The sequence below is a fragment of the Prionailurus viverrinus genome, chromosome B2 (assembly GCF_022837055.1).
Source record: "Prionailurus viverrinus isolate Anna chromosome B2, UM_Priviv_1.0, whole genome shotgun sequence".
Taxonomy (NCBI): domain Eukaryota; kingdom Metazoa; phylum Chordata; class Mammalia; order Carnivora; family Felidae; genus Prionailurus; species Prionailurus viverrinus.
Genome location: NC_062565.1, coordinates 100,434,620 through 100,461,895, shown reverse-complemented (window position 1 = coordinate 100,461,895; position 27,276 = coordinate 100,434,620). Strand labels below are relative to the sequence as shown.

Here is a 27,276-nt window from a genome sequence, read left to right as displayed (position 1 = left end):
ATCCTCTTATCAGAACTCCTGGGCTGGTTTAGCCCAGATGATAAGGTCTGTTCAGAGATGTGGCACATGGTTGCCAAGGACAGATAACCCACTCAGCCCCCTTACCTGGCTTCAGAAAACCACACTCGGCTTCAGAGTTACAACACAGTCCAACCCCTGTCTTCAGTATGACATCCTCCAATAACTAGACTTTGGTCCCTTTCCTATTTCGACGATTCTCTTTCCTTGGCTTTGTCTTCCTGGGGCTCTGCAGTAATTTTCTGAAGAGGGATGAGGATATCCATTTAGTCAGATATGCGCCAGCTTCTCTATTTGTATAGGGCACGGAAGGAAAGGAAAATTAGGTACGGATACCTAGTCTCAACTGTTTTGAGCCCTTCACAGCTTTCTTCCTAGTGGTTCACGGTCTGCAAACACCACCTGAGTAATTCATCTACAGATGCCAGATAGGATCGAATGAATGAGTAAAAAGAAATTTAAAGCTACCACAACTTTTCATGAAATTCATTGACCAGGTTGTCTTCATCTTTTACCACTTGCACTGCATTTCCTTCCATTTATTTCCTAAAATTAGAGTAGACTGTCAACAAAAAGCCCTGTAAGGCCAATGGTCTTTTTTTTCATTTGAGAGAGAGAAAGCACAAGAGTGCAAGTGGGGCAGGGGCAGGGGCAGAGGGAGAGGGAGAGAGAGAGAATCCCAAGCCGGCTCCGTGCTCAATGCAGAGTCCATGTGATGCAGGGCTCAATCTCAAGACTGTGAGACATGACCCAAGCTGAAATCAAGAGTCAGATGCTTAACCTGCTGAGCCATCCAGGCACCCTGCCAATGATCTTAATAATAACTTTTGTATGTAAATTGTTTACCTTGAGGTAGCAATATGCATTTATCATTTGCACTTTTTAATTATGGCTGCATGTTTTTTCATTTTTATTATACTCCTTCTTTGATGAATTGTCTAGTCATGTCTTCTACCCATTTTTGTTTTGGGGTGTTTTTGTAAAAACTATAACTAAAATGATAATGACATCAGGTCCAATGTTCTTTCCTTCCTGAAAAAGCAGCCCCTAAAATGTCAATAATTTGGCTCTGCTCTCCCTTTCCCTCCTTGGATAATAGAAAGGGTACTAGATAGATATGAAGTCCTAAGACCTATAGGTTCATTGATGATTCCCTGGTACTCACTTAACTGTAAATGAGGATGCTGGATTAATTGCTTAACAAGGCACTGAAGGTCTAAAACTGTTTCAGTCTATTAGTACTATTCTATCCTCTCATCAGTCCCACAGCCCCAATCTACCTATGATGGCAAGATGGTTTAACCATGCATTAATCATGGGACTTTTTTTGGTAACTATAAATCTGTGGTTATGTAAAAATCAAAAACAAGGGGCGCCTGGGTGGCGCAGTCGGTTAAGCGTCCGACTTCAGCCAGGTCACGATCTCGCGGTCCGTGAGTTCGAGCCCCGCGTCAGGCTCTGGGCTGATGGCTCAGAGCCTGGAGCCTGTTTCCGATTCTGTGTCTCCTTCTCTCTCTGCCCCTCCCCCGTTCATGCTCTGTCTCTCTCTGTCCCAAAAATAAATAAACGTTGAAAAAAAAATTAAAAAAAAAAAAATCAAAAACAAGAAGTACAAAGAAAAGAAATGATCCATCGTGTCCTCAAAAGATTCAGTTTCTACCTAAATGATAAAATTAGTTAAGATTCTACCATCTCAGGGGCGCCTGGGTGGCTCAGTCGGTTAAGCATCCGACTTCAGCTCAGGTCACGGTCTCGCGGTCCATGAGTTCAAGCCCCGTGTCGGGCTCTGGGCTGATGGCTCAGAGCCTGGAGCCTGCTTCCGACTCTGTGTCTCCCTTTCTCTCTGCCCCTCCCCCGTTCATGCTCTGTCTCTCTCTGTCTCAAAAATAAATAAACGTTAAAAAAAAAAAAGATTCTACCATCTCAGGGTCAGACTATGGCTCTTGTGAGGATGCTAACGACATTATTGCAAACAAATAGCTTCAAAGCAAATAACCAAACATTGACTAAAGCAGACACAGTCCAAAAATTTATTTGGTAGTGCAAAAGAATAAGCCAGTCACATTGGCTTTGATCCTCCCACTTCTTTTTGCCAATCTTCTGCAATATTCTGATTTCCACACAATTGTACTAGGCCAACTTACTTCGAAAAGACAAAATTAAATAATCAATATTTGCGAAAGCAAACCTGGTTTAAAATGTTTTAGTTTTGTCTTCAAAAGGGCTGCTACTTTTAGTTTCCTAGTATCCTCAAACCTACCATCTGCCGTTTTCTTCAAGAGAAATTTAAATTTTTCTTTAAAGGATCTGACCCAGACACACACAAAAAAGAAGTACAAATATTTTTACAAATGGTGAGAGAAGAAATCCACTCAAAATTCTACCATTTTAATACAACTATTTTGTCGTTGTTGCTTTTTCCGTATTCCCTTCATCTTTGTTCACATTCACATACGTTTCTAGAGTCACATCATGGTACATCTGCTCTTTTCACCATCGAACATTTTCTATGTTGCTACATAGCACTCATTATCATTTACGGTTGCAATTTAATCCATCAAACAAGATTGTCATCATTTATTTACCATTTCTAGAATTGGGGACATTTAAATGGACTCTGAAGTTTCACTTTTTTACACTCATGGTATAGTGGAAAACTTCTGCATGTAGTTTTTTCTATCTTGTGAGTCATTAGGCAAGATTTTAGGGAATGAGATTCTGGGTATCTGGCACTTTTTTATAGATTTTGCCAAATTTTATTTTAATCAAACAGTAAGGACTACTAAATACCTAAGTGTGATAGGAAAATAATATTATGGGATATGAAAAACAGTCCTTCACGGAGGTAGAAGGTTAAGGACCCCGAAGGGTAGTGTGATAACAACACAATGCCCCTTTCGGCCCTACTCTCCTCACCACCGGGGAAATAAACAAACACCCTACTGCAGCCCTTTCAGCTGGTGGCAGCAGGGGAAAACCGAAATACTTCTTAGGTTTCAGTAAAAGGATTATAAAGAGTTCATGAGCTTCAAGGCCCTGTTTTAGAAGTCTCTTTATCAGATTTCTAGGCATGATAGTATTTTTTTGTTAAGTAAGCTCTTCCTCCAACGTGGGGCTGGAACTCACAACCCCAAGATCAAGAGTGGCACACTCCAAAGACTGACTCAGCCAAATGCCCTGAGAGTACTAACTGTTGTTCAACTTGTACAATTCTCATTCTTAGGACCTGACCTCGACAGACACCTTACCGCAAAGAAAGAACAAGGGAGCAACCAAAAAAATGGTTTCAAAGAAATGAAAAATGTAAACATTTTCTTGCTCCTTATTAAAACCAAGAAATAATGCCAGCCAAGCCTATTCATTCTGTGACCCTTTTTATCATTATTAAGGCAATACACGGTATGTCTTTTAATTCATACACAAAAATGAAAATGCAGAAAGGCCCAGCCTTCCCACAACAGCAGCAAAAACAACAAAACCTGCTATGGTGTGACAGATGTAGGAAAAAGTCTGAAAAAACACAAAATCAAATACTGCTAGAAGGTAAAATAGGATCCACTATATGTAGAATTTTGCAACTTGCTTTTTTGTAGCTTTTAAGTACATATTTTTCATTATGAAATATCTATAGCATACAGAAAATTACAGAAATTCACCAACCAGCTTTGTCCAATCTTAACTTTTTGCAATATTCTATTTGGATTTTTAAAAATAAATTATTGGGACACCTGGGTGGTTCAGTTGGTTGCATCCAACTTCAGCTCAGGTCATGATACTCATGGTTTGTGAGTTTGAGCCCCACGTTGGGCTCTGTGCTGACAGCTCAGAGCCTGGAGCCTGCGTCAGATTCTGTGTCTCCCTCTCTTTCTGCCCCTCCCCAACTCGCACTCTGTCTTTTGTGTGTGTGTCTCTCTCTCTCAAAAATAAATATTTTTTAAAAATTTTTTAAGAAATTATAGCATTGAAGCCCCTTATGTGGCCCTGTCCTCTACATTCCTCCCTCCCTTCATAGAGATAAACTAGAGATCCTGAATTGGCTATATATATCATTTCTATGCATGTTTTTATATTTTTATTATATAAAAACATTTCAATAAGGTGTATCTATCTTACTTCTTCAATTCTAAGATGCTTTTTTTTTCATATTAAAACATCTATAAAGGGGCACCTGGGTGGCTCAGTCAGTTAAGCGTCCGATTTCGGCTCAGGTCATGATATCGTGGTTTGTGAGTTTGAGCCCCGCATCGGGCTCTGTGCTGACGGCTTGGAGCCTGGAGTCTGCTTCGGATTCTGTGTCTCTTTCTCTCTTTGCACTCCCCGCCCCCCCCCCCCCCCCCCCCCCGCTCACACTCTAGGTTCTCTCAAAAAATAAATAAATGTAAAAAAAATTTTTTTTTAAATCTATAGACTGGGATGCATCTTACAATAAATTCAGTGTATGTAAAATAATGGTGCATCTTAGCATCAATAGCCTTTTAGATTCTAGGAAATGTATTGTTTTACATGTTTTCAAATGAAATGTAAACAGTATCACATTAAACACTCTACAACTTCATATTTTCACTCAATACTATCTTCTGGAGATTTCCCAATGTTACTACATGTATGCAACATCTTTAAATGTCTTAGGTCACCATTGCACACCACAGGAGTAGGAGTCAATCGGGTAAGGAGGAAGTCCTATGCTTGCTAGTGGAAATGGGAAGCGCTATGTTTAAATGCCTGTGCTTGACTAAATTAAAGGAGTAGCAGACAAGATAGAAATAAGAAAAAAGGAAGGAAAGGCGAGCAACAGAAGAAGCTGCCTGCTTCATTCCTAAGTAACTGGCAATACTAGACATCTGAAAAACTAAACATGATGATTCAGAAATAAAAATGATGACAGGAAAGTTTGTTTCCTGGAAATTTGTGCCGTTGCTACCCCAGAGCCCAGCCGGAGATGCAACCTGCTTATGTCAGCCTAGCAGGCACTAAGACCCCAGATCCCGCCTTCACACAGCAGACTTCTCTCACTCCCACAAAGCGGGCAGAACACCAGAATAGGATGGGGCAGGCCTCAGTGACGAAGACATTTACACAACCAAACCTGGAGCCTCAGTCTTTGTTTCCTCTGATTCTGCTCCTCCTTCCCCGCCCACCCCTCCCTCACTTCTGCCCTTTCTATTACTTCAGTGGAGGAAATCCATTTCAAAGACCTAGGTCTCTCGTCTATCTGCATGCACACATACCACAATAAAAAGCCATAGTAATCACTCAGGACTAGATTTTGCAGATGATATATAAGAAAATTTCCATTATTGTCTCTAAAACCAAACTCCAGTTTAGCTCACTGAGAGTTTAAAAAGGGTAAAAAAATTCTAGAACTATAGCTCCTAATAGCTTTTCTATTCTCCTTCATTATGATCCAAAAAATATCTTGCTGGAGGCAGATTTTGTTTTTTTAAAAGGGCCTCAGTGGGTTTTTCTACACACACAGAGAGCCCTTACCTTTTGGAATCAGAGGACATACTGTGATTATTCTTATAGGGATGTCATTATATTGCTAATTAATTCTTATATGTGTATTTTGCCCCTTTATATACACTTAAACATAAGCCAGTTGGAAAAAAAGACTTTAATACCAGTTAACACAGAAATGTCTATATTTGCGCATATTTCTTAAAGTTTTACTGAATCCATTAATAAATGGAACTGTAAAAAAATACAATTCCTAATTTATTAATACATTAACTATATATTTTTATCTTTAACAAAGGGAATTATTTTTAAACCCTAGTGTATTTTATTTAATACCAAGTAATAGTACCAAATAGCCCCAAACAATTTTATTGGTTTTTCTTTCTCCAAAACATTACTATAAGCCATAAAATCCACACCGCTATTTTGCCGTTTTGGAGTATTCTGCCACTAAAGTTCCTGTAACCTGCTGATATATTTGAAGTGTGTGTGAACATAAATTATTGGAACATTCTTTCAACTCTCAAATTTGATTAACTCACTTTCTGTCAAGTTATCCTAATTAACCTACAGCCTTCAAGCTTTGGGATTATTGCTGCCAATTCTGTACAACCATTTGTTTAATGCACAATCTACTCTAATACTTCCAAGGTGAAAGTGCAAATATAAACCCTTTTTGATTTCTACTAATTAACTAGACATTGGAATGTGGCATGCCCTATAATCTGTATTAATGTGAATACAAGTTTTACTTACTTTATAGGAAGCATGTAGAAAGAACTTATTAAACTAAAGTAAATTCTTTCAGCAAAGGACTTCCAAGTGTTTAAAAACTTCACTGATGGGGCGCCTGGGTGGCTCAGTCGGTTAAGCATCCCACTATGGCTCAGGTCATGATCTCTCAGTTCGTGGGTTTGAGCCCCACGTCAGGCTCTGTGCTGACAGCTCAGAGTCTGGAGCCCGCTTCAGATTCTGTGTCTTCCTTTCTCTCTGCCCCTCCCCCACTCATGCTCTGTCTCTCAAAAATAAACAAAAATTGAAAAAGTGAAAACAAAAAAAACTTCACTGAATGCCTACTATGTGTCAAGCACTATGCCAGACAGTACAGATATCATTGTGAACAAGACAGACATAGATAGCCTCTGCACTCACAGACCTTACAAGCCTAGTAAGGCAGATAGACATTAACAAATAATTACAACTAAATATCAAGAAAGTTAATGCCACAATTTGGGCCTTGCACAGCACCTGCCAAAATTAAGCTCAGTACCTACTGTTGTTAATATCTCAATTTCAAAAATACCAATCGTGTACCCAGTAAAGGACTATGTTGAATTTATAGGTCAGGAGTAACAGAAAGGGAGAAAAGAGATGACAGAGTCATGCCTCAAATTAAAATTGTAGGATAGTGATGGGTGCACAACATTGTAAATGTACTTAATGCCACTCAAGTGTACACTTAATAGTGGTTAAAATGGTAAATTTTATATTATACAGATTTTATCACAATTTAAAAAAATGTAAAAAACTGCATTTGGTTGTCAAATGTTTAATCAACTTTACCAAAAAGATGAGGTGTATAAAAGGTGAAGAGAAGAGGAAGCCACACAGCATAGAGCTGAAAAGAGACAAAAAATGTAAAATCATTTTGCTTCAATTCTCTTCCAACCTTATAGCAATTGTTCAGTTCTCCTTCCCTGTTCACTTATCAGGCTGCAGAGGACGGTAAGTTGGAGGCGGGGGGGGGGGGGGGGGGGGCGCACAATCTTGGAAACTGATTTCACCACAAATTCACGTTTTCCAATCTTGGTGGAGTTCTCAGAGCTGTTATCAACCCTTCTCCTGCTCACTACTCAGTCCCCAAACCTCTGCCACTCTCTTCATATCTACTACTCCACCCCAATACGTACACTTAACAAATACCTTCCCAGACAAAACAAAGGCCCCCTCCGCTTCCTGATCCTCAGCAATCCCACCTCCCCTTGCTCCTGTTCTTTCTTCTCTCCAGATCCTGAATAGATGGCACCCCTGGCAAACTCCCCTCACCCCGCCCCTGCCACCAGCAGTGCTCTGGATTCCTTATCTGACTTGCTCATGAACCTTATCTATTAATTAGCCACTTGCTGACTTCACCTTCTTCCTCGCTACAGGCTCCCTCTCCTCAAGCTACTCCCATCTTTTAGAAAATTAATGATTACTCTCCCTTGATGCTGATCCTCCTCTAGCTACCACCATATTTCTCCTCTTGTCACTTCTTCACTTCTCAGCCTACACCCCCATCTCTACTCCCCATTCACTGCTCCACAAACTAATCAGGCCCCACTTACCTCCACCCACACCAATGAGGTGACTTCTCACGGACTCATTCCAATGGACCCTCTTCAGTCTTTTTTAAAAATAGGAAATATTTGACTCAGCCATATTTGACTCTCTTGATCGGGAGTACCATTCACCCAATCACCCAAGTGAAAAATCTATCTTTCCAGAGTCCTCCACTTACTATTTCACCTCCTCATTCAGTCACAATTTCTTTTAATTAAAAAAAAAGAAAAAATACAGGGGCACCTGGGTGGCTCAGTCGGTGAAGCATCCGACTCTTAATCTCACCTTAGGTCTTGATCTCAGGGTCGTGAGTTCAAGCCCTGTACTGGGATCCACACTGGGCATGAAACCTACTTAACAAAAAAATGCATAGTATCATCTTCTTATGAAATTTAAAAATATAGATAAGCATATAGAATAAAATTCACATTAAAATAAGGTACACAGGAGACATGAAAACATAGGTAACTACACACAAATGTTCAAAGCAGCACAATTCATAACAGGCAAAAACTAGAAACAACTCAAATGTCCATCAACATGTAAATGGATAAAAAATTGTAGTATAGGCAATAATGGAATACTATTCAGCAATAAAAAGGAATGAACACTAATATATGAAACATGGGTGAATCTTCAAAATGATCAAGCTGAGTGAAAGCTAGAAACAAGAGAAAAATACTGTATGATTCCATTTATACAAAGTTTTAGAGCAAGCCAAACTATAGGGACAATGCTGATCAATGGTTGCCAAGGGCCAGGGTCTAGGCGAAGATTAACTGCGAAGAGACACAAGAACATCTTGGGGTGATGGAAAGGCTCTGTCATGATTGTGATGGTGGTTTAAGACTGTGCATTTGTCAGAATTCATCAAATTGTAGACTTAAAATTGGTGAATTTTATATGAAATTATCTCTCAATAGAGTTGGATTTTAAAAATTAAATTGAGCTTTCTAAAATGTGTCCTAGTTAAGATTTCTAAACCTTCAACTGTTTTCTAAAGTCCAAATTTATATTTAGTTCTAAAGTCAGTCCCATATACAGTATTAGGTTTCTCATAATGACACAAATCTTTCTCTATTGATTGGAAACAATACTTAGCAGAATTCTGCTTTGTTTCCAGAAACCTTAGAAAAGCAATAATTTGTAACATACACAAGTGAATTTTATTATCAAAATGGCATTACTTTGATTGTGATAAATAAGCAATATATCTCTGATTCCACCTACATAACAATCTCATTTACTCTTAAATATAAAGATTCACTGGGAACCTCATGAATGAGGACCTCAAACTCCAAAAGTGAATACTAGTCTGCATTTGAGACACTGTACCCATGCTGAAAACACAAGGCTAGGACTTCCTCCTTTTTTATTCTTTTGGAATTGAAATGTATACCTTTCTTTATTCCTATCCCCATCCCTAGCATCTAATAAGTACAGTACCTAAACAATGTTGACTCCTTCAAAATATTTATTTAATGCACAAGTAAATGGAATTGCTGTCCCCAAAAGACTTTTTTTTTTTTTTTTTGGGACAGAGAGAGACAGAGCATGAACGGGGGAGGGGCAGAGAGAGAGGGAGACACAGAATCGGAAACAGGCTCCAGCCTCTGAGCCATCAGCCCAGAGCCTGACGCGGGGCTCGAACTCACGGACCGCGAGATCGTGACCTGGCTGAAGTCGGACGCTTAACCGACTGCGCCACCCAGGCGCCCCTTAACATTTATTTATTTTTGAGACAGAGAGAGACAGAGCATGAACGGGGAAGGGGCAGAGAGAGAGGGAGACACAGAATCGGAAGCAGGCTCCAGGCTCTGAGCCATCAGCCCAGAGCCTGACGCGGGGCTCGAACTCACGGACCGCGAGATCGTGACCTGGCTAAAGTCGGACGCTTAACCGACTGTGCCACCCAGGCGCCCCCAAAAGACTTATTCTTAACAACCTATAGTCAAGCCAATTTTATAACATAATTAACTTGCCTAATTCTAAAAACCAAAACCATATACACAGGTCACAAGCCTTTACCTGTTATGGCAACTTTGTTAATCCTGAACTAACAGGCTTTGAAGGCCCACCTGAAAACCACAAGGTAGTATATTAATATATTCTCCCTGTTGGTCCATATACAATGTCCGGAGTTATAGAAGGATCACGCTACAATACAGGGGAGAAAGGGTTGCAGGCAACTAGTTTCTATTCACTTATTATTAGACTTAGAAAAGCTGATTGATTTTGACAGTTCTACTAACTCACTGACTTGCTTTCCAAAAAACTAAGGATATTTCCAGTTAAATAGAGTAATTATCCAAAGATTAGTGACCAGTGATTAATTTATCCTCTTAAGTGACCATAAATAATGAGGATTACATTGCCTTGACATTTTTCCATAACCCATTCTCAGTTGCTCCCAGACACCTGAAGTCATCACAATGAATCAGAGGAAGAAGACAGATTAATTGGATTAAGCATTACTTTTACTAGATTTTTTTCCCAAAAAGAGTAATAGTCTGCCTTTTGATTTAAGTGGCTCATGATTTGTTTCCTAATCAAAGTTAAAAAAACAACTACCACATACACACAAAACTGTAACAGCATACATATAACAAATGAACATTAAATTATAGAAAACAGTGTGTTTTGAAGTCAATACCAAAAACTTACAGTGCTCTTTTGTGATTCCTGACCTTTGCTATTAGCAAGTCTTTTTCTGCCTGTAATGTTGGCATGGGATTTAAAAGATTACATGGCTTCTGTTTATCAAACTCGGAGGAAAAAATGCTTCAGTTGGACTTCCCTTTTCCTCCTCTCTCCATAACTGTTAGATATCAAATTTACTTGTCAGCAAGCCAGGACTTCAATTCATCCCAGCAAGCACAACAGGAGACAAGCATGGTCAAAAAATACTGCCTTAAATCCTGACATGTGCTTTAATACACAACTTGTAAATGAAGCCAAATGATATGAAAAGATAAAACAGTTACTGCAAAGGTAAGAGTATCTTACAAAAAAAAAAAAAAAGGGCAGATACCCTCTTCTTACACAACTATCAATTCCCTTTCATCCACCCCCTGCTTTTACAGGTTCTTCCTCCAGGGTCACTGCACTTCCAACACCTTCAACCGGGCTTCGATCACAAGAGAGCAATTCAGGACCTGAGTTCTAAAAGATTACCGCACAGCATGTGAGTCAACACACACCCCCCCGCATATAGGCACTATGCCAAGCTGCTCAATAACAATATTGTTTGACATATCTGTGCTGTTTTACGCATCCAAAAGCACTTTGACATTCTATTATCTTGCTTGAGTCTCACTGTTACACTATGTGACAGGAAACTAAGGCAAAATATACCTGAGCATAGCCAGACGTCCAGTTATTATCTGAATTACAACCAACTCCATTCCCAGTCAGCAAGCACATGAGGACACCTCCTCCTCCCACTGGCAGACCTCAGATATCTAGTGTGACGAACTTGGAAAAGTCAATCACGTTTCTTAAACAAATGTGCAATATTCCACCCTAGTGCTAGTCAGAGAACTTAAATTCATTTATTCTGATTTCCTAGTTTTCCTAGATAATTTTTTAAAAAGTCAGCCTACACTAAAGAGTTAGCTATTTTCATTATGAATTGTAAATGAAGTAGCTGACTCAGTTACTACACCCTGAAAACTGATCTACAAGATAACATTTGCCTGTAGAACGGGTTTTCCACCACTGTCAATACTTTACATTTCAATTTGAAATACATAAATGAATTAAAACTAAACATCTTGAAAATAAGACTTACAGACTGGCTTAATTACATCATGCTTGAAAGAAAGAGTAAATGTCAATAGCCTTAGAGATTATGCTAAACTACAGGGAAAAAATAATTCTCAGTACTACGTTTTGGAAATACTTAAGACAATGATAGTAAAAAAACAATTCTGACCTTTGGGAAGTTGCAGATCTGAATCAGAGAAATCTAAATGCTAGAAAGACTTTAAGGAACGAAGTTTTGTTAATTTTAAATAAGACGATTTCAAGGGACACTAACTAAACTACCTCGGAGAAGCCCCCAGGTCTGCTTGAGACAGAATTTCTGGGTTTCTATTATCAAAATCATATTCCTCTTAGAGACGCATGGTCTTTCCAAAGCTCTACCTCTAGCTTCAGCTTCATTCTGAGGCTCCAGGTTTACATTTCCAGTTATCTGATATCCATCCCCTGATGTCCTGCTGGCATTTAGCATTCAAATGTCTAACATCTGAGTCAATCTTTCCCTGTCAACTCCTCCTCCTCAAGTCCTGACAATGGCACCATCCAGAACTGTCTACGTAATATGTAGCACTGGTACAGAATGAAAATGTGGGGCTCCCAGTTTAAAAAGTACTAAGACATACTCTTTAACAAATGGTGCTGGGAGAACTGGACAGCAACATGCAAAAGAATGAAACTAGACCACTTTCTTACACCATTCACAAAAATAGACTCAAAATGGATGAAGGACCCAAATATGAGACAGGAAACCATCAAAACCCTGGAGGAGAAAGCAGGAAAAAACCTCTCTGACCTCAGTCGCAGCAGTTTCTTACTTGACACATCCCCAAGGGCAAGGGAATTAAAAGCAAAAATGAACTACTGGGATCTCATCAAGATAAAAAGCTTCTGCACTGCAAAGGAAACAATTAACAAAACTAAAAGGCAACCAACAGAATGGGAAAAGATATTTGCAAATGACATATCAGATAGTATCCAAAATCTATAAAGAACTCACCAAACTCCACACCGAAAAAACAAACAATCCAGTGAAGAATTGGGCAGAAGACATGAACAGACACTTCTCTAAAGAAGACATCCAGGTGGCCAACAGACACATGAAAAGATGCTCAACATCACTCCTCATCAGGGAAATACAAATCGAAACCACACTGAGATACCACCTCATGCCGGTCAGAGTGGCTAAAATGAACAAATCAGGAGACTATAGATGCTGGCGAGGATGTGGAGAAACGGGAACCCTCTTGCACTGTTGGTGGGAATGCAAACTGGTGCAGCCGCTCTGGAAAACAGTGTGGAGGTTCCTCAAAAAATTAAAAATAGAACTACCCAGAAACAGCACTGCTAGGAATCTACCCAAGGGATACAGGAGTACTGATGCCTAGGGGCTCATGTACCCCAATGTTTATAACAGCACTCTCAACAATAGCCAAATTATGGAAAGAGCCTAAATGTCCATCAACTGACAAATGGATAAAGAAGATGTGGTTTATATATACAATGGAGTACTACTTGGCAATGAGAAAGAATGAAATCTGGCCATTTGCAGCAACGTGGATGGAATTGAAAGGTATTATGCTAAGTGAAATAAGTTAGGCAGAAAAAGATACTGTATATTTTCACTCATATGTGGATCCTGAGAAACTTAACAGAAGACCACAGGGGAGGGGAAGGGGGGGGGAAAGTTACAGAGAGGGAGGGAGGCAAACCATCAGATACTCTTAAATACTGAGAACAAATTGAAAGTTGATGATGGGGGGAGGGAGAGGGGGAAAGTGGGTGATGGGCATTGAGGAGGGCACTTGTTGTGATGAGCACTAGGTGTTGTATGGAAACCAATTTGACAATAAATTATATTGTCAAAATATATGCATATTCATATTATATATATATATATATATATATATATGTAAAGTATTAAGACATAGACTCCAGATATAGGCATCATCTCCGCTTCCATGTCACAGTCTACACCCATCATTTGCTAAAGTTCCCTCAGTCTATCCTTTAAAATGTTTCACATCGGTCCCTTCCTTCCCATTTCAACAACTGTGGCCTCAAATCTCACCCAGCTCTCAGCCAACGATTTTGTAATTGGCGTTTCTCCTAACTATTTCCCTCTGCAGCCCAGTCACATCTTTTTAAGGCACACTTCAGACACCTTCAATATCTCCCCATTGCCTATTATCCAAACTTCTTTTTTTTTCTTTTTTTTTTTTTTAACATTTATTTATTTTTGAGACAGAGAGAGACAGAGCATGAACGGGGGAGGGTCAGAGAGAGGGAGACACAGAATCTGAAACAGGCTCCAGGCTCTGAGCTGTCAGCACAGAGCCCGACGCGGGGCTCGAACTCACGGACCGTGAGATCATGACCCAAGCCAAAGTCGGCCGCTTAACCGACTGAGCCACCCAGGCGCCCCTATCCAAACTTCTTAACCTGGCATTCAAACATCCTGTTCCCCAGCTCCCGCATTCTTTTCCAGCCTTATCTTCTGCGACTTTCCTTACATATATACCCTGGCCCTAGGCAAACCAAACACTGTGCATTCACTTAATAAGTCCAGTGTGTACTCAGGTATAAAGAGCCTGGGTCCTAATGCAAGAGACTTAGGTTCAAATGCAGCCCCACTGCTCACTAGCCTTAGCTGCCCATCTAAAGCAGGACAATCATAATAGCAGTTATATCATATGATTATTGGATAGATAAAACAAGATAAAATATAGAGTAAAGCACAAAAAAAATCCCTTATTAGGCTGCCTCCTAGCCCTTGCCTAGGCCTTGCACTCCACCTGAAATACCTTTTTCTGCTAGATCTGCTGAGGAAAAGTCTACCAATACTTCAAAGCCTAACTCAAAAGCTATCGCCATGAAGCCTTCCCTGATCAGCTCAGTTAGAAAACATTTTGCCTTCCTTTAAAATCCTAGATCTTATGTATACTGCACTCAAATAAGTGTAGCATATTGCATTAGAGTTATTTATGTACATGGCATTTTGCTTCAAGAAGTCAAATTTGTTTGTTTCTTGCATGACCCCTAGTACATGGTTTGTATTCAATAAAGGATTTCTAGATCTTTTTAAAACTAAAAGCAAAACAACAACGACAACAACTGTAACACACATACACCCAAATTAATTAACTAAAGCTATTTTTAACCAAACTGGCTGGGTCTGGAGAAGGTTGAGGCAAGACGATAGCACAGAGAAGGAGACAGGGCTGCTCATGGAGACTTGATCCTCTGAAGGATTAGGTGTCACCTGGAAGAGTCAGGAAGTACTTCTGGCTGAGTCTCCAGATGGTTAGTTTCCATCCCCACTTCTAATCCCAAAGAAGGCCCTGATCAACACCTGTGCTGAGAAAAGATGAATGGGAACAAGGGTGTGCCCCACCTACCAAGGTGTGTCAGGTGAGAATAAAAACGAGAATAATCTCAGGCCTTCCTAGCATTCCCACCCGTGGTAACAAAGTTTTACTCTAAGATATTTATTGCTATATGCCCCCTTCTATTTCCAGATATTACATATAGCTGCCAAACCATGTTGCTGCTTCTAAAGAGCTCAAAAACTGGGGAAACCCATAGCCCTAAAAGCAATGAAATATAATCTAAAGCTGCTTTTTAAAAATAGCATTGGCACTTATCAAATTAGCAAATATTAATAAAAATAAAACACTGGTAGGATTTTCAGGTAACCAATATATTGCTAGTACACAGTAAACTGGCTCAAGTTCTCTAAAGAACAACCTGGCAATGTGTAACAAGTGTTATAAAGTTGTTCATACCTTTTGAACCAGGAATCTTACTTTTACATATACCCTAAGGAAGCAATCCACAGGAGAAAAAACAATTTGTTCCAAGATGTATATAGATATGATACTTACACTGCATAACACTGCCTACAATTCAAACATCCAGCCAAAGGGGCTGGTTAGTAATCTAGGATAGACCAGTACAGCAGAAGAACACGCTTACTGAAAGCCTTAAGTAGGTACACTATGTGATACAGAAAAATGTACCTTAAAAAGAATGGTTACTGAGAAACAAAAAACAGAAGTAAATATTTTTTAATGTTTATTTAATTTTGAGAGAGAGAGAGAGAGAGAGAGAGCATGAGCAAGAGAGACAGGCAGAGAGAGAGGCAGACACAGAATCCAAAGCAGGTTCCAGGCTCTGAGCTGTCAGCACAGAGCTGGACAGGGGACTGGAACTCACGAACCATGAGATCGTGACCAAAGCAGAAGTCAATCACCCAACCAACTGAGCCACCCAGGTGCCCCAACAAAAGTAAATATTTACATGTAAATCTACAATTCCATATTGGCAATTCTGAAATCCCAAACCCAAAGTTTTTTGTAAGATGATATCAACACTCACTTGGAAGCAAAATATAACCTGGGGGCGCCTGGGTGGCTCAGTTGGTTAAGCGTCCGATTCATCTAGGTCATGATCTCGCAGTTCGTGAGTTCAAGCCCCACATCAGGTTCTGTGCTGACAGCTCAGAGCCTGGATCCTGCTTTGGATTCTGTTGTCTCCCTCTCTCTCTGCCCCTCCGCCGTTCATGCTCTGTCTCTCTCTGTCTCAAAAATAAACACTAAAAGAAAACTTAAAAAAAAAAACTGAACTGACATGAAACAATGGCCTTTATTTGTCCCATTTGCTCTGAATACTCATAGATTTTGCTGCAGAACTATCAAGGTATCTGACTATGGGGCCCTGCCTCAAACTCCCCTGTAGGGATTGTGGCTCCATACTAATGACATCTATACACATGTAAGAACACTGGTATATATGCATCCATTATAAATTTGAAGAGTTAAAGTTTAGTATTCATTGGCTTTCCATTTCCAGACTATTCCATAATTAACATTTTTCTCTTGAGTAGGAGACAAAACATAACACCTAAAACTGAAACTCCACACATTATAGGGGCACCTGGGTGGCTCGGCTGGTTAAGCAGCAGGCTCTTGGTTTCGGCTCAGGTCATGATCTCACAGTTTGTGAGTTCAAGCCTCTTGTGGGGCTCCTCACTGGCAGTACAGAGACTGCTTAGGATTCCCTCTACTCCCTCTCTCTCTGCCTCTCCCCTGCTTACTCTCTCGCTCACTCTCAAAATGAATAAATAAGCTTAAAAAAAAAAAAAAACAGGGACACCTGGGTAGCTCAGTCATTGAGCGTCCAGCTTTGGTCAAGGCCATGATTTCGTGGTTCATGAGTTTGAGCCCCACGTCAGGCTCTGTGCTGACAGCTCAGATCCTGGAACCTGCTTCAGATTCTGTGTCTCCCTCTCTCTCTCTGTCCCTCCCCTGCTCATGTTCTCTCTCTCTCTCAAAACTAAATAAAAACATTTTAAAAAATCAAAAATTATGGGGCGCCTGGGTGGCGCAGTCGGTTAAGCGTCCGACTTCAGCCAGGTCACGATCTCGCGGTCCGTGAGTTCGAGCCCCGCGTCAGGCTCTGGGCTGATGGCTCGGAGCCTGGAGCCTGTTTCCGATTCTGTGTCTCCCTCTCTCTCTGCCCCTCCCCCGTTCATGCTCTGTCTCTCTCTGTCCCAAAAATAAATAAACGTTGGAAAAAAAAAAAATTTTAAAAAAAAAAAATCAAAAATTAAAAAAGAAACCTTCATACATCTATCATTTATTCCTATAGAACATCTTATTCTTAGGGCAAGTTTACTACTATAGTCATGAAAGTTAGTATTTCTAATGCTAATGGTGAACTATTTTTAATATTAATATTTTTATTATTATAAAAGTAATACTTATTCAACATGGAAAACTTAGAGGCCACAGATAAACTAATAGAAAGTAAGAAATCCAAAATCCTGGCACTGAGGGAGAAGTATGAAGTTAAGGATATTGCTGCCAAAGTTTGAGTGTTGCATTAGTATAGAGCAACAATGCTAACTTTCTGCCCCCGACTGCACTAAAACATCAATTAACTTTGTGGAATGTCGTTTAAACAACTATTGACAAATGTGAATCCTTTGAGATGCTGCCATTTGAAAAAATGGAACATGAAGTCAAAACCAATAAAAAGGATAATTAAGCAAGATGAAAAGGTTTTTACTATTAAAAGGCCACCAGACTAACCCACTTGACTTGGCATTAATACCGATCTACCCAGAAGAGTCAAGAAATACCTCCATTTAATGAATAGTGGTTTACTGCTTTTATAAAGTATATCAGAGAATTGGTTTTGAATCCAGTCTAAGTTTGTCACAAGAATAAATTTTGACTTTCTGAATACACACAGAACACTACTGATGCAATTTACTTTAGCAAAGGAAAAAAAAAAGTAATAGCTGAACAGCATACCAATGCATAAACTCTAGTCAGTGATTCTCTTCCATATGGGGGAGCAGTGTTTCTGGCCAACTTTGTTCCCTCTTGATAAACACAGAAGTCTCATAATCCTTGATGCACACCTCTAAAGGTAGTTTACCTTTTGAATGAGTAGCCATAATATTCAAAAGATAAAGCCATGCTTCTGTATTTATCCACCAGCTAAGATTTTGTCACTTTTGGTTGTATTATGGAAATAATTAGATTCTTTTGTTTTTCGCATAATCTTGACTATCCTTTTGTAAATTAAATGTGCTTCTCTGGAACTTCTGATATGCTCCTTGTGGTGGGGGGGGGGGGGGTGTGGATCTGTGCTGCCTTCTCAGACTCATATATCTTTCCAGAATTAACTTAAGCAGAAACACTGCTTTGGTCCATATACATTATTTCACATCTGTATTTCATATGTATCCCCATAATTAAAAATTATTGAAATGAAAAAATACTTGCAACTTGGAAATAAGGCATGTCATTGTCTCAGTTCTTTTAGCTCTGGTTCCTATATTCAAGGTAGGGAATTATTTCTGCTGTTAATGAAGATACCTTAGCATTACTTTAGCATTTGGTACATGTACATATACATCTGAAAGCACTGCTTTCCTCCATCACTACAGTCTCAGAGGAACTGGCTATGGTGTGGTGGGTTTGTACAGCTCCCAGGAGTGCTGGAGTTGCTCATTCTGAATCACTGCCAATAAAAACACCAGGGTTCATGGGTGGCACCAGGCTAGGCTAATGCTCAGAGCCATGGTGAGCCAACTTTTCAAGTAGTGTTTGGGGTTTAGTTTGTTTTTGTCAAGGTTTGTTTGTTTAATCTGAATATGAGATCAGATCTCTAATTGGATTGTAATAACTCTAAATAGAATTCTATTCCAAAAGCAACTTCCCAGGATTTCTGATATCTTGGGTACAAGACACTATTAAAGTTCTAGAGAATATATAGGGAAATAAGCAGAAAATAGTTTCAAGGAAGAAAACAGGCAAGGTTCTACATTTCAGGACAACTTTAACATAAGCACAAATTTTTACACAGCTGAAAAGATGCTCTTAAATTCAACTTGAAAAATATAAACACTGATATCATGTGCCCCAACCCGAAACTGTGCAAGTTAAAACTTTCTTATCTGTGAATGGAGGTAACAGCACGCTACAAGGCTACTCTAAAAAAATAATGTTAATGTGTATGAAAGCTCTTTATTTATGATAAAGGACTGTGCAAATTATCACTTAAATATGGATTCTCTTTAAAATACCATTCACAGAATGCTAGATTAGAATAGACTGCAATTACGTTCTCTGTCTTCCACTTTAAGTCCTTTTTAAGAATAATCTCTATCCTCAACATGGGGCTCAAACTCACCACCCAGAGATCCTCCTCCCCCTCCTGCTCCCCCTCCCCTTCCCTTCCCATACTCTACTGACTGAGCCAGCCAGGCACCCGCTCTGTCTTCCACTTTAAATTTAATTCCTAACTCATTTGAATTCATGTTACTCCCAAAACATTCCAATTGCATCAAAAATGTAACAACACTCGCATAAAATCATTGTTTTCTCCCATGGTTGTAACAAAAGGAATAAAATGGCTAACCATTTCATCAGAATCTTACAAGGACTAACAACTACATTGAAGAGAGGAGAGGCACACATAAAGGCATAGAGGCAAAAGATAGCAGGATAAATTTGGAAAAGCACAAGGCTTTCAGCTTGGCCAAAACACAAAGAACAAGAAGGAAGAGAGGTGAGAGACAAGGCTAACGGGTCAGGCAAGGGCCAGAACTTGGAGTCCTTTGGTGTATGGAGCTCAACATTTTCCTAGAAGTAATGAGTTTCACTGCAGGCTTTTAAACAGAAAGATGATATGGCCCTAAGTTTTAGAGAAGTCACTCAAGTGTGTAACTGAGGACAGGTGGACCAGTTAAAGCATTATGACAATAATTGAGGCCAAAATTAATGAAGGCATGAATTAAGACAGTACTAAAGGAAAAGAAGGGGATTGATTTATGAGGCATTAAGGAGGTCAATGCAAAAGGACTGTGTCTGATTTAACAAAATAGGAAAGGAAAAGGCAGAAATAAGAAATTAAGATGAATTCCAGGTTTCTGACTCAAGCAACCAGAGGTGTCATGCACGGAGAATTCAGAAGGAAGGATATGTCTATTTGCAAGTGGGCTATTCTTTTTGGTGGAGATATATTATGTATGTATATATGTATATATATGTATATATGTATATATATATGTATATATGTATATATATGTGTATATATATATGTGTGTGTATATATATATATATATATATATATATATATATATATTATGGGGTGGCTAAAAAATGAGTTCATTTTAGTTGAGTATGATATACCTGTGTATCCACATGGAACTGTCCCAATATAATGAATATGGGTCATGAACACAGAAAAGAAATTTGGAAATAACAACCCCAAGACAGTGCCTGGAGCCATTGGGTGTATGAGACACACAGGAAGGTAGGAAAAGTGAAGTACATGGCCTAGGATGAAGCCTCAAGGAACTGCAACACAGATTCAACAAGAACCCATCCAAAAGATATAGCAAATCACATCAGGAGCACAGAGTATAATTTATTCAAAAAGATATCTCAAAACCCCTCCTGACATAATTCTGGTATCCATTTATTTTTTATTGATTTTGTTCTTTGAGCAGTTAATTTTTTTTTTAAGTTTACTTATTTTGAGAGAGAAAGAGAGAGCGTGCGCACAAGTTGGCGGGGGGAGGGGGACAGTGAGCGTGGCGGGGACGGGGGTGGCTCAAACTCACAAACCCTGAGATATCATGACCTGAGCTGAAGTCAGTCGCTTAACTGACTGAGCCACCCGGGTGCCTGGAAAACTTTTTTTTTTTTTTTTAAACCTTCAGGGGGGCGCCTGGGTGGCTCAGTTGGTTGAGCATCCGACTTCGGCTCAGGTCATGATCTCACGGTCCGTGAGTTCGAGCCCTGTGTCAGGCTCTGTGCTGACAGCTCAGAGCCTGGAGCCTGTTTCAGATTCTGTGTCTCCCTCTCTCTCTGCTCCTCCCCTGTTCATGCTCTGTCTCTCCCTGTCTCAAAAATAAATAAAACGTTAAAAAAAATTAAAAAAAAAAAAAACCTTCAGGAACATGAACTGACTTGAAGTTTGAGAGGTGCTAGTAGGATTATACTGAAAGATCTAACAAGATGTATTCCTCCTTAAGTGCTATTGAAAATCCTACTTTGTGATTTTAACTGTCTAAAGAGCAATCTACCTCCACACAGAGAAGGCAGAGTTCCATTAAAGATTGTAGACAAAGAGCCTCCCCTTTTGGAACCTTTTTAATAATCTACTTCTCTTTAAAACTACTGAATTTTTAATACCTTGATTTCTACTTTAAATATCCAAGAAAGGAGGATAATGCGCCGTGTTTCCCAAACTTGTTGAACCACAGACCTCCACTTTGAAGAAGGTTATTAAAGAACACATTTTGGGAATTACTGAAAGAAGCCTCCGGAATTCCCAAAGAAGCCTTCAGAATTTACTTGACCAAGCCTCTGGACCACAAAGATATCCTATCTCCAAAAGAATATCATTAACTACTCTGAATACTGATTCTGAAAACATACTTGTTTTAAATAAATATATTTAAAAAGTGAATATGCCATTAAAATATTTCTTTCTCCAGGAAGAAAGCAGGGAAGTAAACCAGATTAATACCCTCGTAAGATCCCAGAGTGTCCACAGCACTGCATCTGAAAAGTACCCTTGACTCTTTATCAATTCCATGAAGGAACCAAAAATGGGTTTTCCAGTATCCAGCCAAGTAGTGATTTCTAAGGGAAAATAATGTTCCAGTTAGTGGTAGTAATTATTTTCGTGTTCCCAAAAGCATCAAATTTACCTGTGCACATGTGAACCGGTAAAAGTTCAACTGAAAAGAGACCACTCGAGCCCAGCTTGTTTCCTCTGATGTAGCAGGAGGTGTGAGGCAGACCTCTGAGTACCATGTCATCAGCAGCCAGGATAACACAGTGGGGCCGGGATACACTCAACACTTTCCATTAGTTCTACTGCCTAACTTGCAGTTCAGCTTGCTTGCCCTTTCCAAAGTCTCAAATTAATAAAGTAAGATTTATTACCATAGAGAAAGAGGCCATCAAATGCCTTTCTCAGCCCTCACCATTCACTGGAATTTCCTTAGAATTGCAGCTTTTTAAAATAAGACTGAGCACGGATATATTGCAAATGCCTCAGGGAAGTATTCTGTTTAGTCATTTGTATCCCACAGAAGATCAAAAAATCCTTGGGAACAGCTGACCTTGTTTCTCTCAATTACCATCTCTAGGGCCCAGCACAGAGTGTCAGAAACTTGGTAAACAGTTGTAGAATGAATAAGGAGTAACATGAAGACGTATAAACTAACTTATATCTTCGTGTGAATGAATTTCTTCAGGGCCTTTCCTGAGAAATTTTGGGTGGATCATCAGTTGCATAGGAAGAGGTTTTTTGGTTGTTTTTTTTTTTGTTGTTGTTGTTGGGTTTTTTTGTTTTGTTTTTGTTTTGCATAGGAAGAGTTAAGATAGCCTGAAAAGAAGTAAGCCTGAGAAAGGCTCCTTTTCAGTTCTGTCTGGAAACATCATCCTACCGTGTATCAATCTAAAGGAACATGGTTCTTCAAAGGAAACCCCAGATTTTTGCTTAAATGCCATATGAAATTATCTTGTTTCTCCATAGAAGTCCCTCTACAAAAATCTATTTCAATGAGACATTAACAATTGGCAATCGTTTATTGATAGCAAAGTAAGATCAAGAAACAGGCACCCTAATCTTTCAGACTTTTTAAGCCTTTTCTTTATTTTGAAAGAGACAGAGAGTGAGAAATTGCTCCAGTGCACACACAGGAGAGGGGTAGAGACAGACAGAATCCCAAGCAGGCCCTGTGCTGTCAGCAAGGAGCCCGACTTGGGGCTCCAACTCACAAACTGTGAGATCATGACCTTTCAGACTTCTTTTCCAACCCTAGAATGCCTGGAATAGTGCTCAGTCAATTAATGCTTGAATTGATATACAACATAAAGAATACTGAATTAGCAGGGGCGCCTGGGTGGCTCAGTCAGTTAAGCATCTGACTTCTGCTCAGATCATAATCTCATGGTTCACAAGTTCGACCCCTGAATCAGGCTCTGTGCTGACAGCTCAGAGCCTGCTTCATTCAGATCTTGTGTCTCCCTCTCTCTCTCTCTCTCTGCCCCTCCCTTGCTTGCATTCTCTCTCTCTCTCTCTCTCTCAAAAATAAATAAACGTTGGGGTGCCTGGGTGGCTCAGTAAGTTAAGCATCCAACTTCAACTCAGGTCACGATCTCACACTCTGTGAGTTCAAGCCCACATCGGGCCCTGTGCTGATGGCTCAAAGCCTGGAGCCTGCTTCAGATTCTGTGTCTCCCCTCTCTCTGCCCGCCCCCTCATGCTCTGTCTCTCTCACTCTCAAAAATGAGTAAATGTTTAAAAAAATTTTTTAATAAATAAATAAATGTTTAAAAAAATTTTAAGAACACTGAATTAGCAAAAGTTATCTACTCAATGCAATATGATCAATCATTAAAAACCCCATTTCTAGAGACATAAGCCTGAGGCTGAATCCTGGCTCCACTGCTTACTTAAACTCTGTAAGCCTGAGTTTCCACATCTGAAAAGAAAGATATTTAATTAAGCCAATATCCTGGACTTGTTGTAATGTTTAAATAGGAATGCAGGCACTGGGCCTGGCACATAGGTAGTTCTCAAGAAAAGTGAACTATCATTTAGAAACCTCAATTTGCATTCCATCACTACCTCCCTATGTGCCCTAGGGCTCATCACTATGAAGAAACCAATGAAAACATGGAGACAGAAATAAATGCTCTCTAATGCTGAGATTATCAATCATGAATAACAGTAATAAAAAATGGACCAAAAGTTTGAAAAATAAAAGCCTTAAACAATTCAGGTATTTTTTTGTATTGTACTTGAAGCTTGCATCTGTTTGATCACAGATGACTCAGCATTAGAATATCAAAATAAAGAAGCCTGAACAGTCAAACTTCAGGTATTCTCAAATACTTTAATACCTGCTGTGAAGGATGGACTATGAAACACCTGCGCGCGCGCGTGCGTGTGTGTGTGTGTGTGTGTGTGTGTGTGTGTGTGTGTTGGGCTGGCGCAGGGGGTGGGTAGGTCTCAGTATTAACTGGCTTAAAGAGTATCTTGTTACCATTTTTTCACAGATGAGGTTAAATCTTTGTTCTTCCTTAGACCTTAAATTTTATCAGTTATCAGCTCTGTATCACATAGTATCCAAGTAAAGATTCAATGTAGCTGCTATGTCATACAGGGCCATTACAAGTATATAGGCGGGCACCCAGAGCACAGGCTGGTTTTCAGGCACCACTTACCCTGAGTTGGGCACCTTTGTGCAAGGGCACAACCATACATGGGAGTCATGTGCAGAAGTAAAAAGATTTTCAGTATTTAGCTGGCATATTTGTATAACTATTTATACAATATACACCCACATATACACAAACATGACTGAAAATCGTCAAGGATTCAACTGAGTAAATGGAGAAGGATATTCATCAAAACTGAAAATAGCTTCAAAAAGCTCAAGAGAGCAGGTTCCTGTCCCCTCCGTCCCCCCTCAGGTGGCCTGTGTTGGAACATTGTAGTCAACAGGAACTTTGGGGATGGAAGATAGGTCAAGGCTGCGACACAGTAAAACTCTGGCCCTCCTATGGTTTTTTCCCCCATAGTTGCTCACTCACACACTCTCACTCTCATAAAATGAAGGAGAAAAAATCCACAGATAGAAAGGACCTACTCACCTGAGTTGGCAGAAACACTGGTAAACAAAAGACTGTTGTCTTGCTATCTTGACTGCATTAAAAATCTGTAATCCTAGTCAAGAATATGCTAAATGCTAAAGGAACCAGTCTTAAAATGTTGACTCTACCATTTCCATCTGCCTCCTTGAGCTTCTCCCTACCAGATACCCATGCTCATATAAAAAAAAATTTTTTTTGTTCAATATTGCACATGCATATCAATTCTGCTAGACTTTCAACAGTTGCCTTCCATAAAAATAAGTATAGGATATTACATTAGCCTATTACTAGCCCTGTGACCTGCGTAACACAGTAGTTCAAGAGCTACTGTTTAAGGAACAGAAATTCCAGATTAAATATGGTACATTATCACATATGCAAAGAGACAGTGTACAAGAATATTCATTGCAGCATTGTTTATATTAAGTTTGGAAGTAATCTAAACGTTTATTAAAGGGAGAATGCATTAGTAAAGTATAATATATTCATACAATGGAAAACCTGGAGCTAAAATGTAAAGAATTTAAGCTACCAGTTCAAGTTGAGATATTATGTGGATAAATTGCAAACAATGCAGAGTAGAAGAAAAGCACACTGCAGAATGATATATACAGTATAATAGTATTTATAAAAGGTTTTAAAACTCCCAACATTACCTCTGCCTTAGAATTTGTTAGAACAGTCTCTTGCATGTTCTTTGTATGCACACTAAAGTCCTAAGGAACAGTCACTAAAAATAGAAAATTAAGGTTTAAAAAAAGACTATTAATCATATAAAGTTCCTCAAATGGCAGGGAGGAGCCTTATTTAGTCATGGAAATCCCTTAGCCCTTTAAGTCATAAGATGTGTGTTCTATCTCCATTCTGCTACTCACGAAGACACTATTTTACCAAGCTTCAGTTTTCTCTCCTAAATAAGGCTGATAACACCTGCCTTGCAGGTTGAAGTACAATAATGTATGTAAAAGAGTTATATACAAAAGGTCTTGGACTTGTTTTTTGCCTGTCAAGAGATCACATTATAAGTCTCTACAGGGAAAAAAAAATGTTGAGTCTGCACTTTTTCATCTAGTCTAGTATATGGTTAAATATGACAACACAGCAGGAAAGGGCAACCCTTCACCTTCCTCCTCCCAGTCCCTGATCTGGCTGCCTCCTATGCTTTCTATATTTAGCACACAGTGCCCCCCCCCCCCCCCAAACAAGCAAACAAACAAACAAACCACGAAACCAGGGCTCTTGGCAGAGCTCCCTTGGGGAACTCCCCTTGACCTTGGAATAAATCTCTTTAATCTCGCCAACCGTGCCTCCCCTCAGCACACACGCCCCTCTGCAGCCCCGGAGGCACATGAACGAAAACCCAACGGTCACGGTCGCATAAGAGACTGCAAAAATCACAGTGCGGTGTCGTTGGGTTTGGAAGGTTCTGTTTGTTCTCGACAATTAAGAGGAAAGTATACGTAGACTCTTACACCCTACTCTTGCTTACTGGGAAATAAGTTCTGCGGCTTGTTTCCAAACACACTGTGCCCAAATCTGTATTCACTACAAAGCCAGGCACACCGAGGCCCCTGGAGCGATAGGCTGCATTTGCGATGGGACAGACCCACCTCTCTCACGCTCTCCCACACACAGGGACCCACCGAGGCGCACAAGCCGGCGCGGGCACACTCCGCACGCGGGATGCGCTCAGGGGCCCCATGCCCGTTCTCCCCCTACCCCGGGCTGGCCCCGGCCGGCTCCGCGCCTCACCTGTCTTGAAGACCATCTTGTCATCGTCCGTGGACCCAAAGGTCTTCAGCATGGACACGAAGAGCACCCCGCAGGCGTTCTGGATGCCGAACACCGACCCGTTGCACCACATGGCCGCCAGCATCACCAGCCAGCCCCAGCCGCCCTCGGGAGGCTGAGGGGGCTCAGCGCCCGCCGGTCCCGCCAACTCTACCTCCACCTTCTCGACGACCGCCTCGGGGCCGTCCGAGGGTCCCGGGCCCGGCAGCGGAGCTGCCCCGGTGGGCGCGGGGCCCGGCGGCTGCGCCTCGCTCGTCCCCCGCGCGGCGGCGGGCTCCTCGGGGAAGGGCACCATGGCCCGAGGCGGCCCCCTCGGGAGCCAGGGGAGCGCGAGGGGTGCGAGTTCCCGGCGGGCTCACGGAGGAGCCGCCGAGCGCCCGGCCGGCGGGGTGGTGAGGCCGAGGAGAGGGCGGTGGAGCCCCCGGTGGGACGGCGGCGCAGGGCACCGAGGCTGCCGCGAGGAGGAAGGCGGAGGCGAGCCGGCACCCCAGAGCACAGCACTCAGGCCTCCAGCCCACAGCCCCGCACCCCCTACTGCGTCGGGGGCCCGCCGGCCGGCTCTTAAAGACGCCCCCCGCCCCGCAGGCTGGGGGCGTGGCCGGCGCGGGACGTACCCCAGACTCTCCAGATGATTGGGCTTCGGTAGATCGGAGGCGGGGCCCCCCGCCTGGCTGAGCCCGGAGCCAGGTGTCCGCGGGTGGCGGTCTGTGCGCGCGCGCCTGCGGCAAGGCCTCCT

At 40.8% G+C, this 27,276-nt stretch overlaps 1 protein-coding gene across 1 annotated transcript in view; it reads right to left on the bottom strand.

Moving 5' to 3' along the window:
* Window positions 1-27,053, bottom strand: part of SLC16A10 (solute carrier family 16 member 10) — a 115,260-nt gene extending 88,207 nt beyond the window's left edge. The window contains exon 1 of the mRNA XM_047860456.1: window positions 26,502-27,053. Within this exon, the coding sequence (XP_047716412.1) occupies window positions 26,502-26,835 (334 nt within the window). The 5' untranslated portion in view covers window positions 26,836-27,053. The remainder of the gene's footprint in view (window positions 1-26,501) is intronic.
* Window positions 27,054-27,276: the final 223 nt, after the last annotated feature.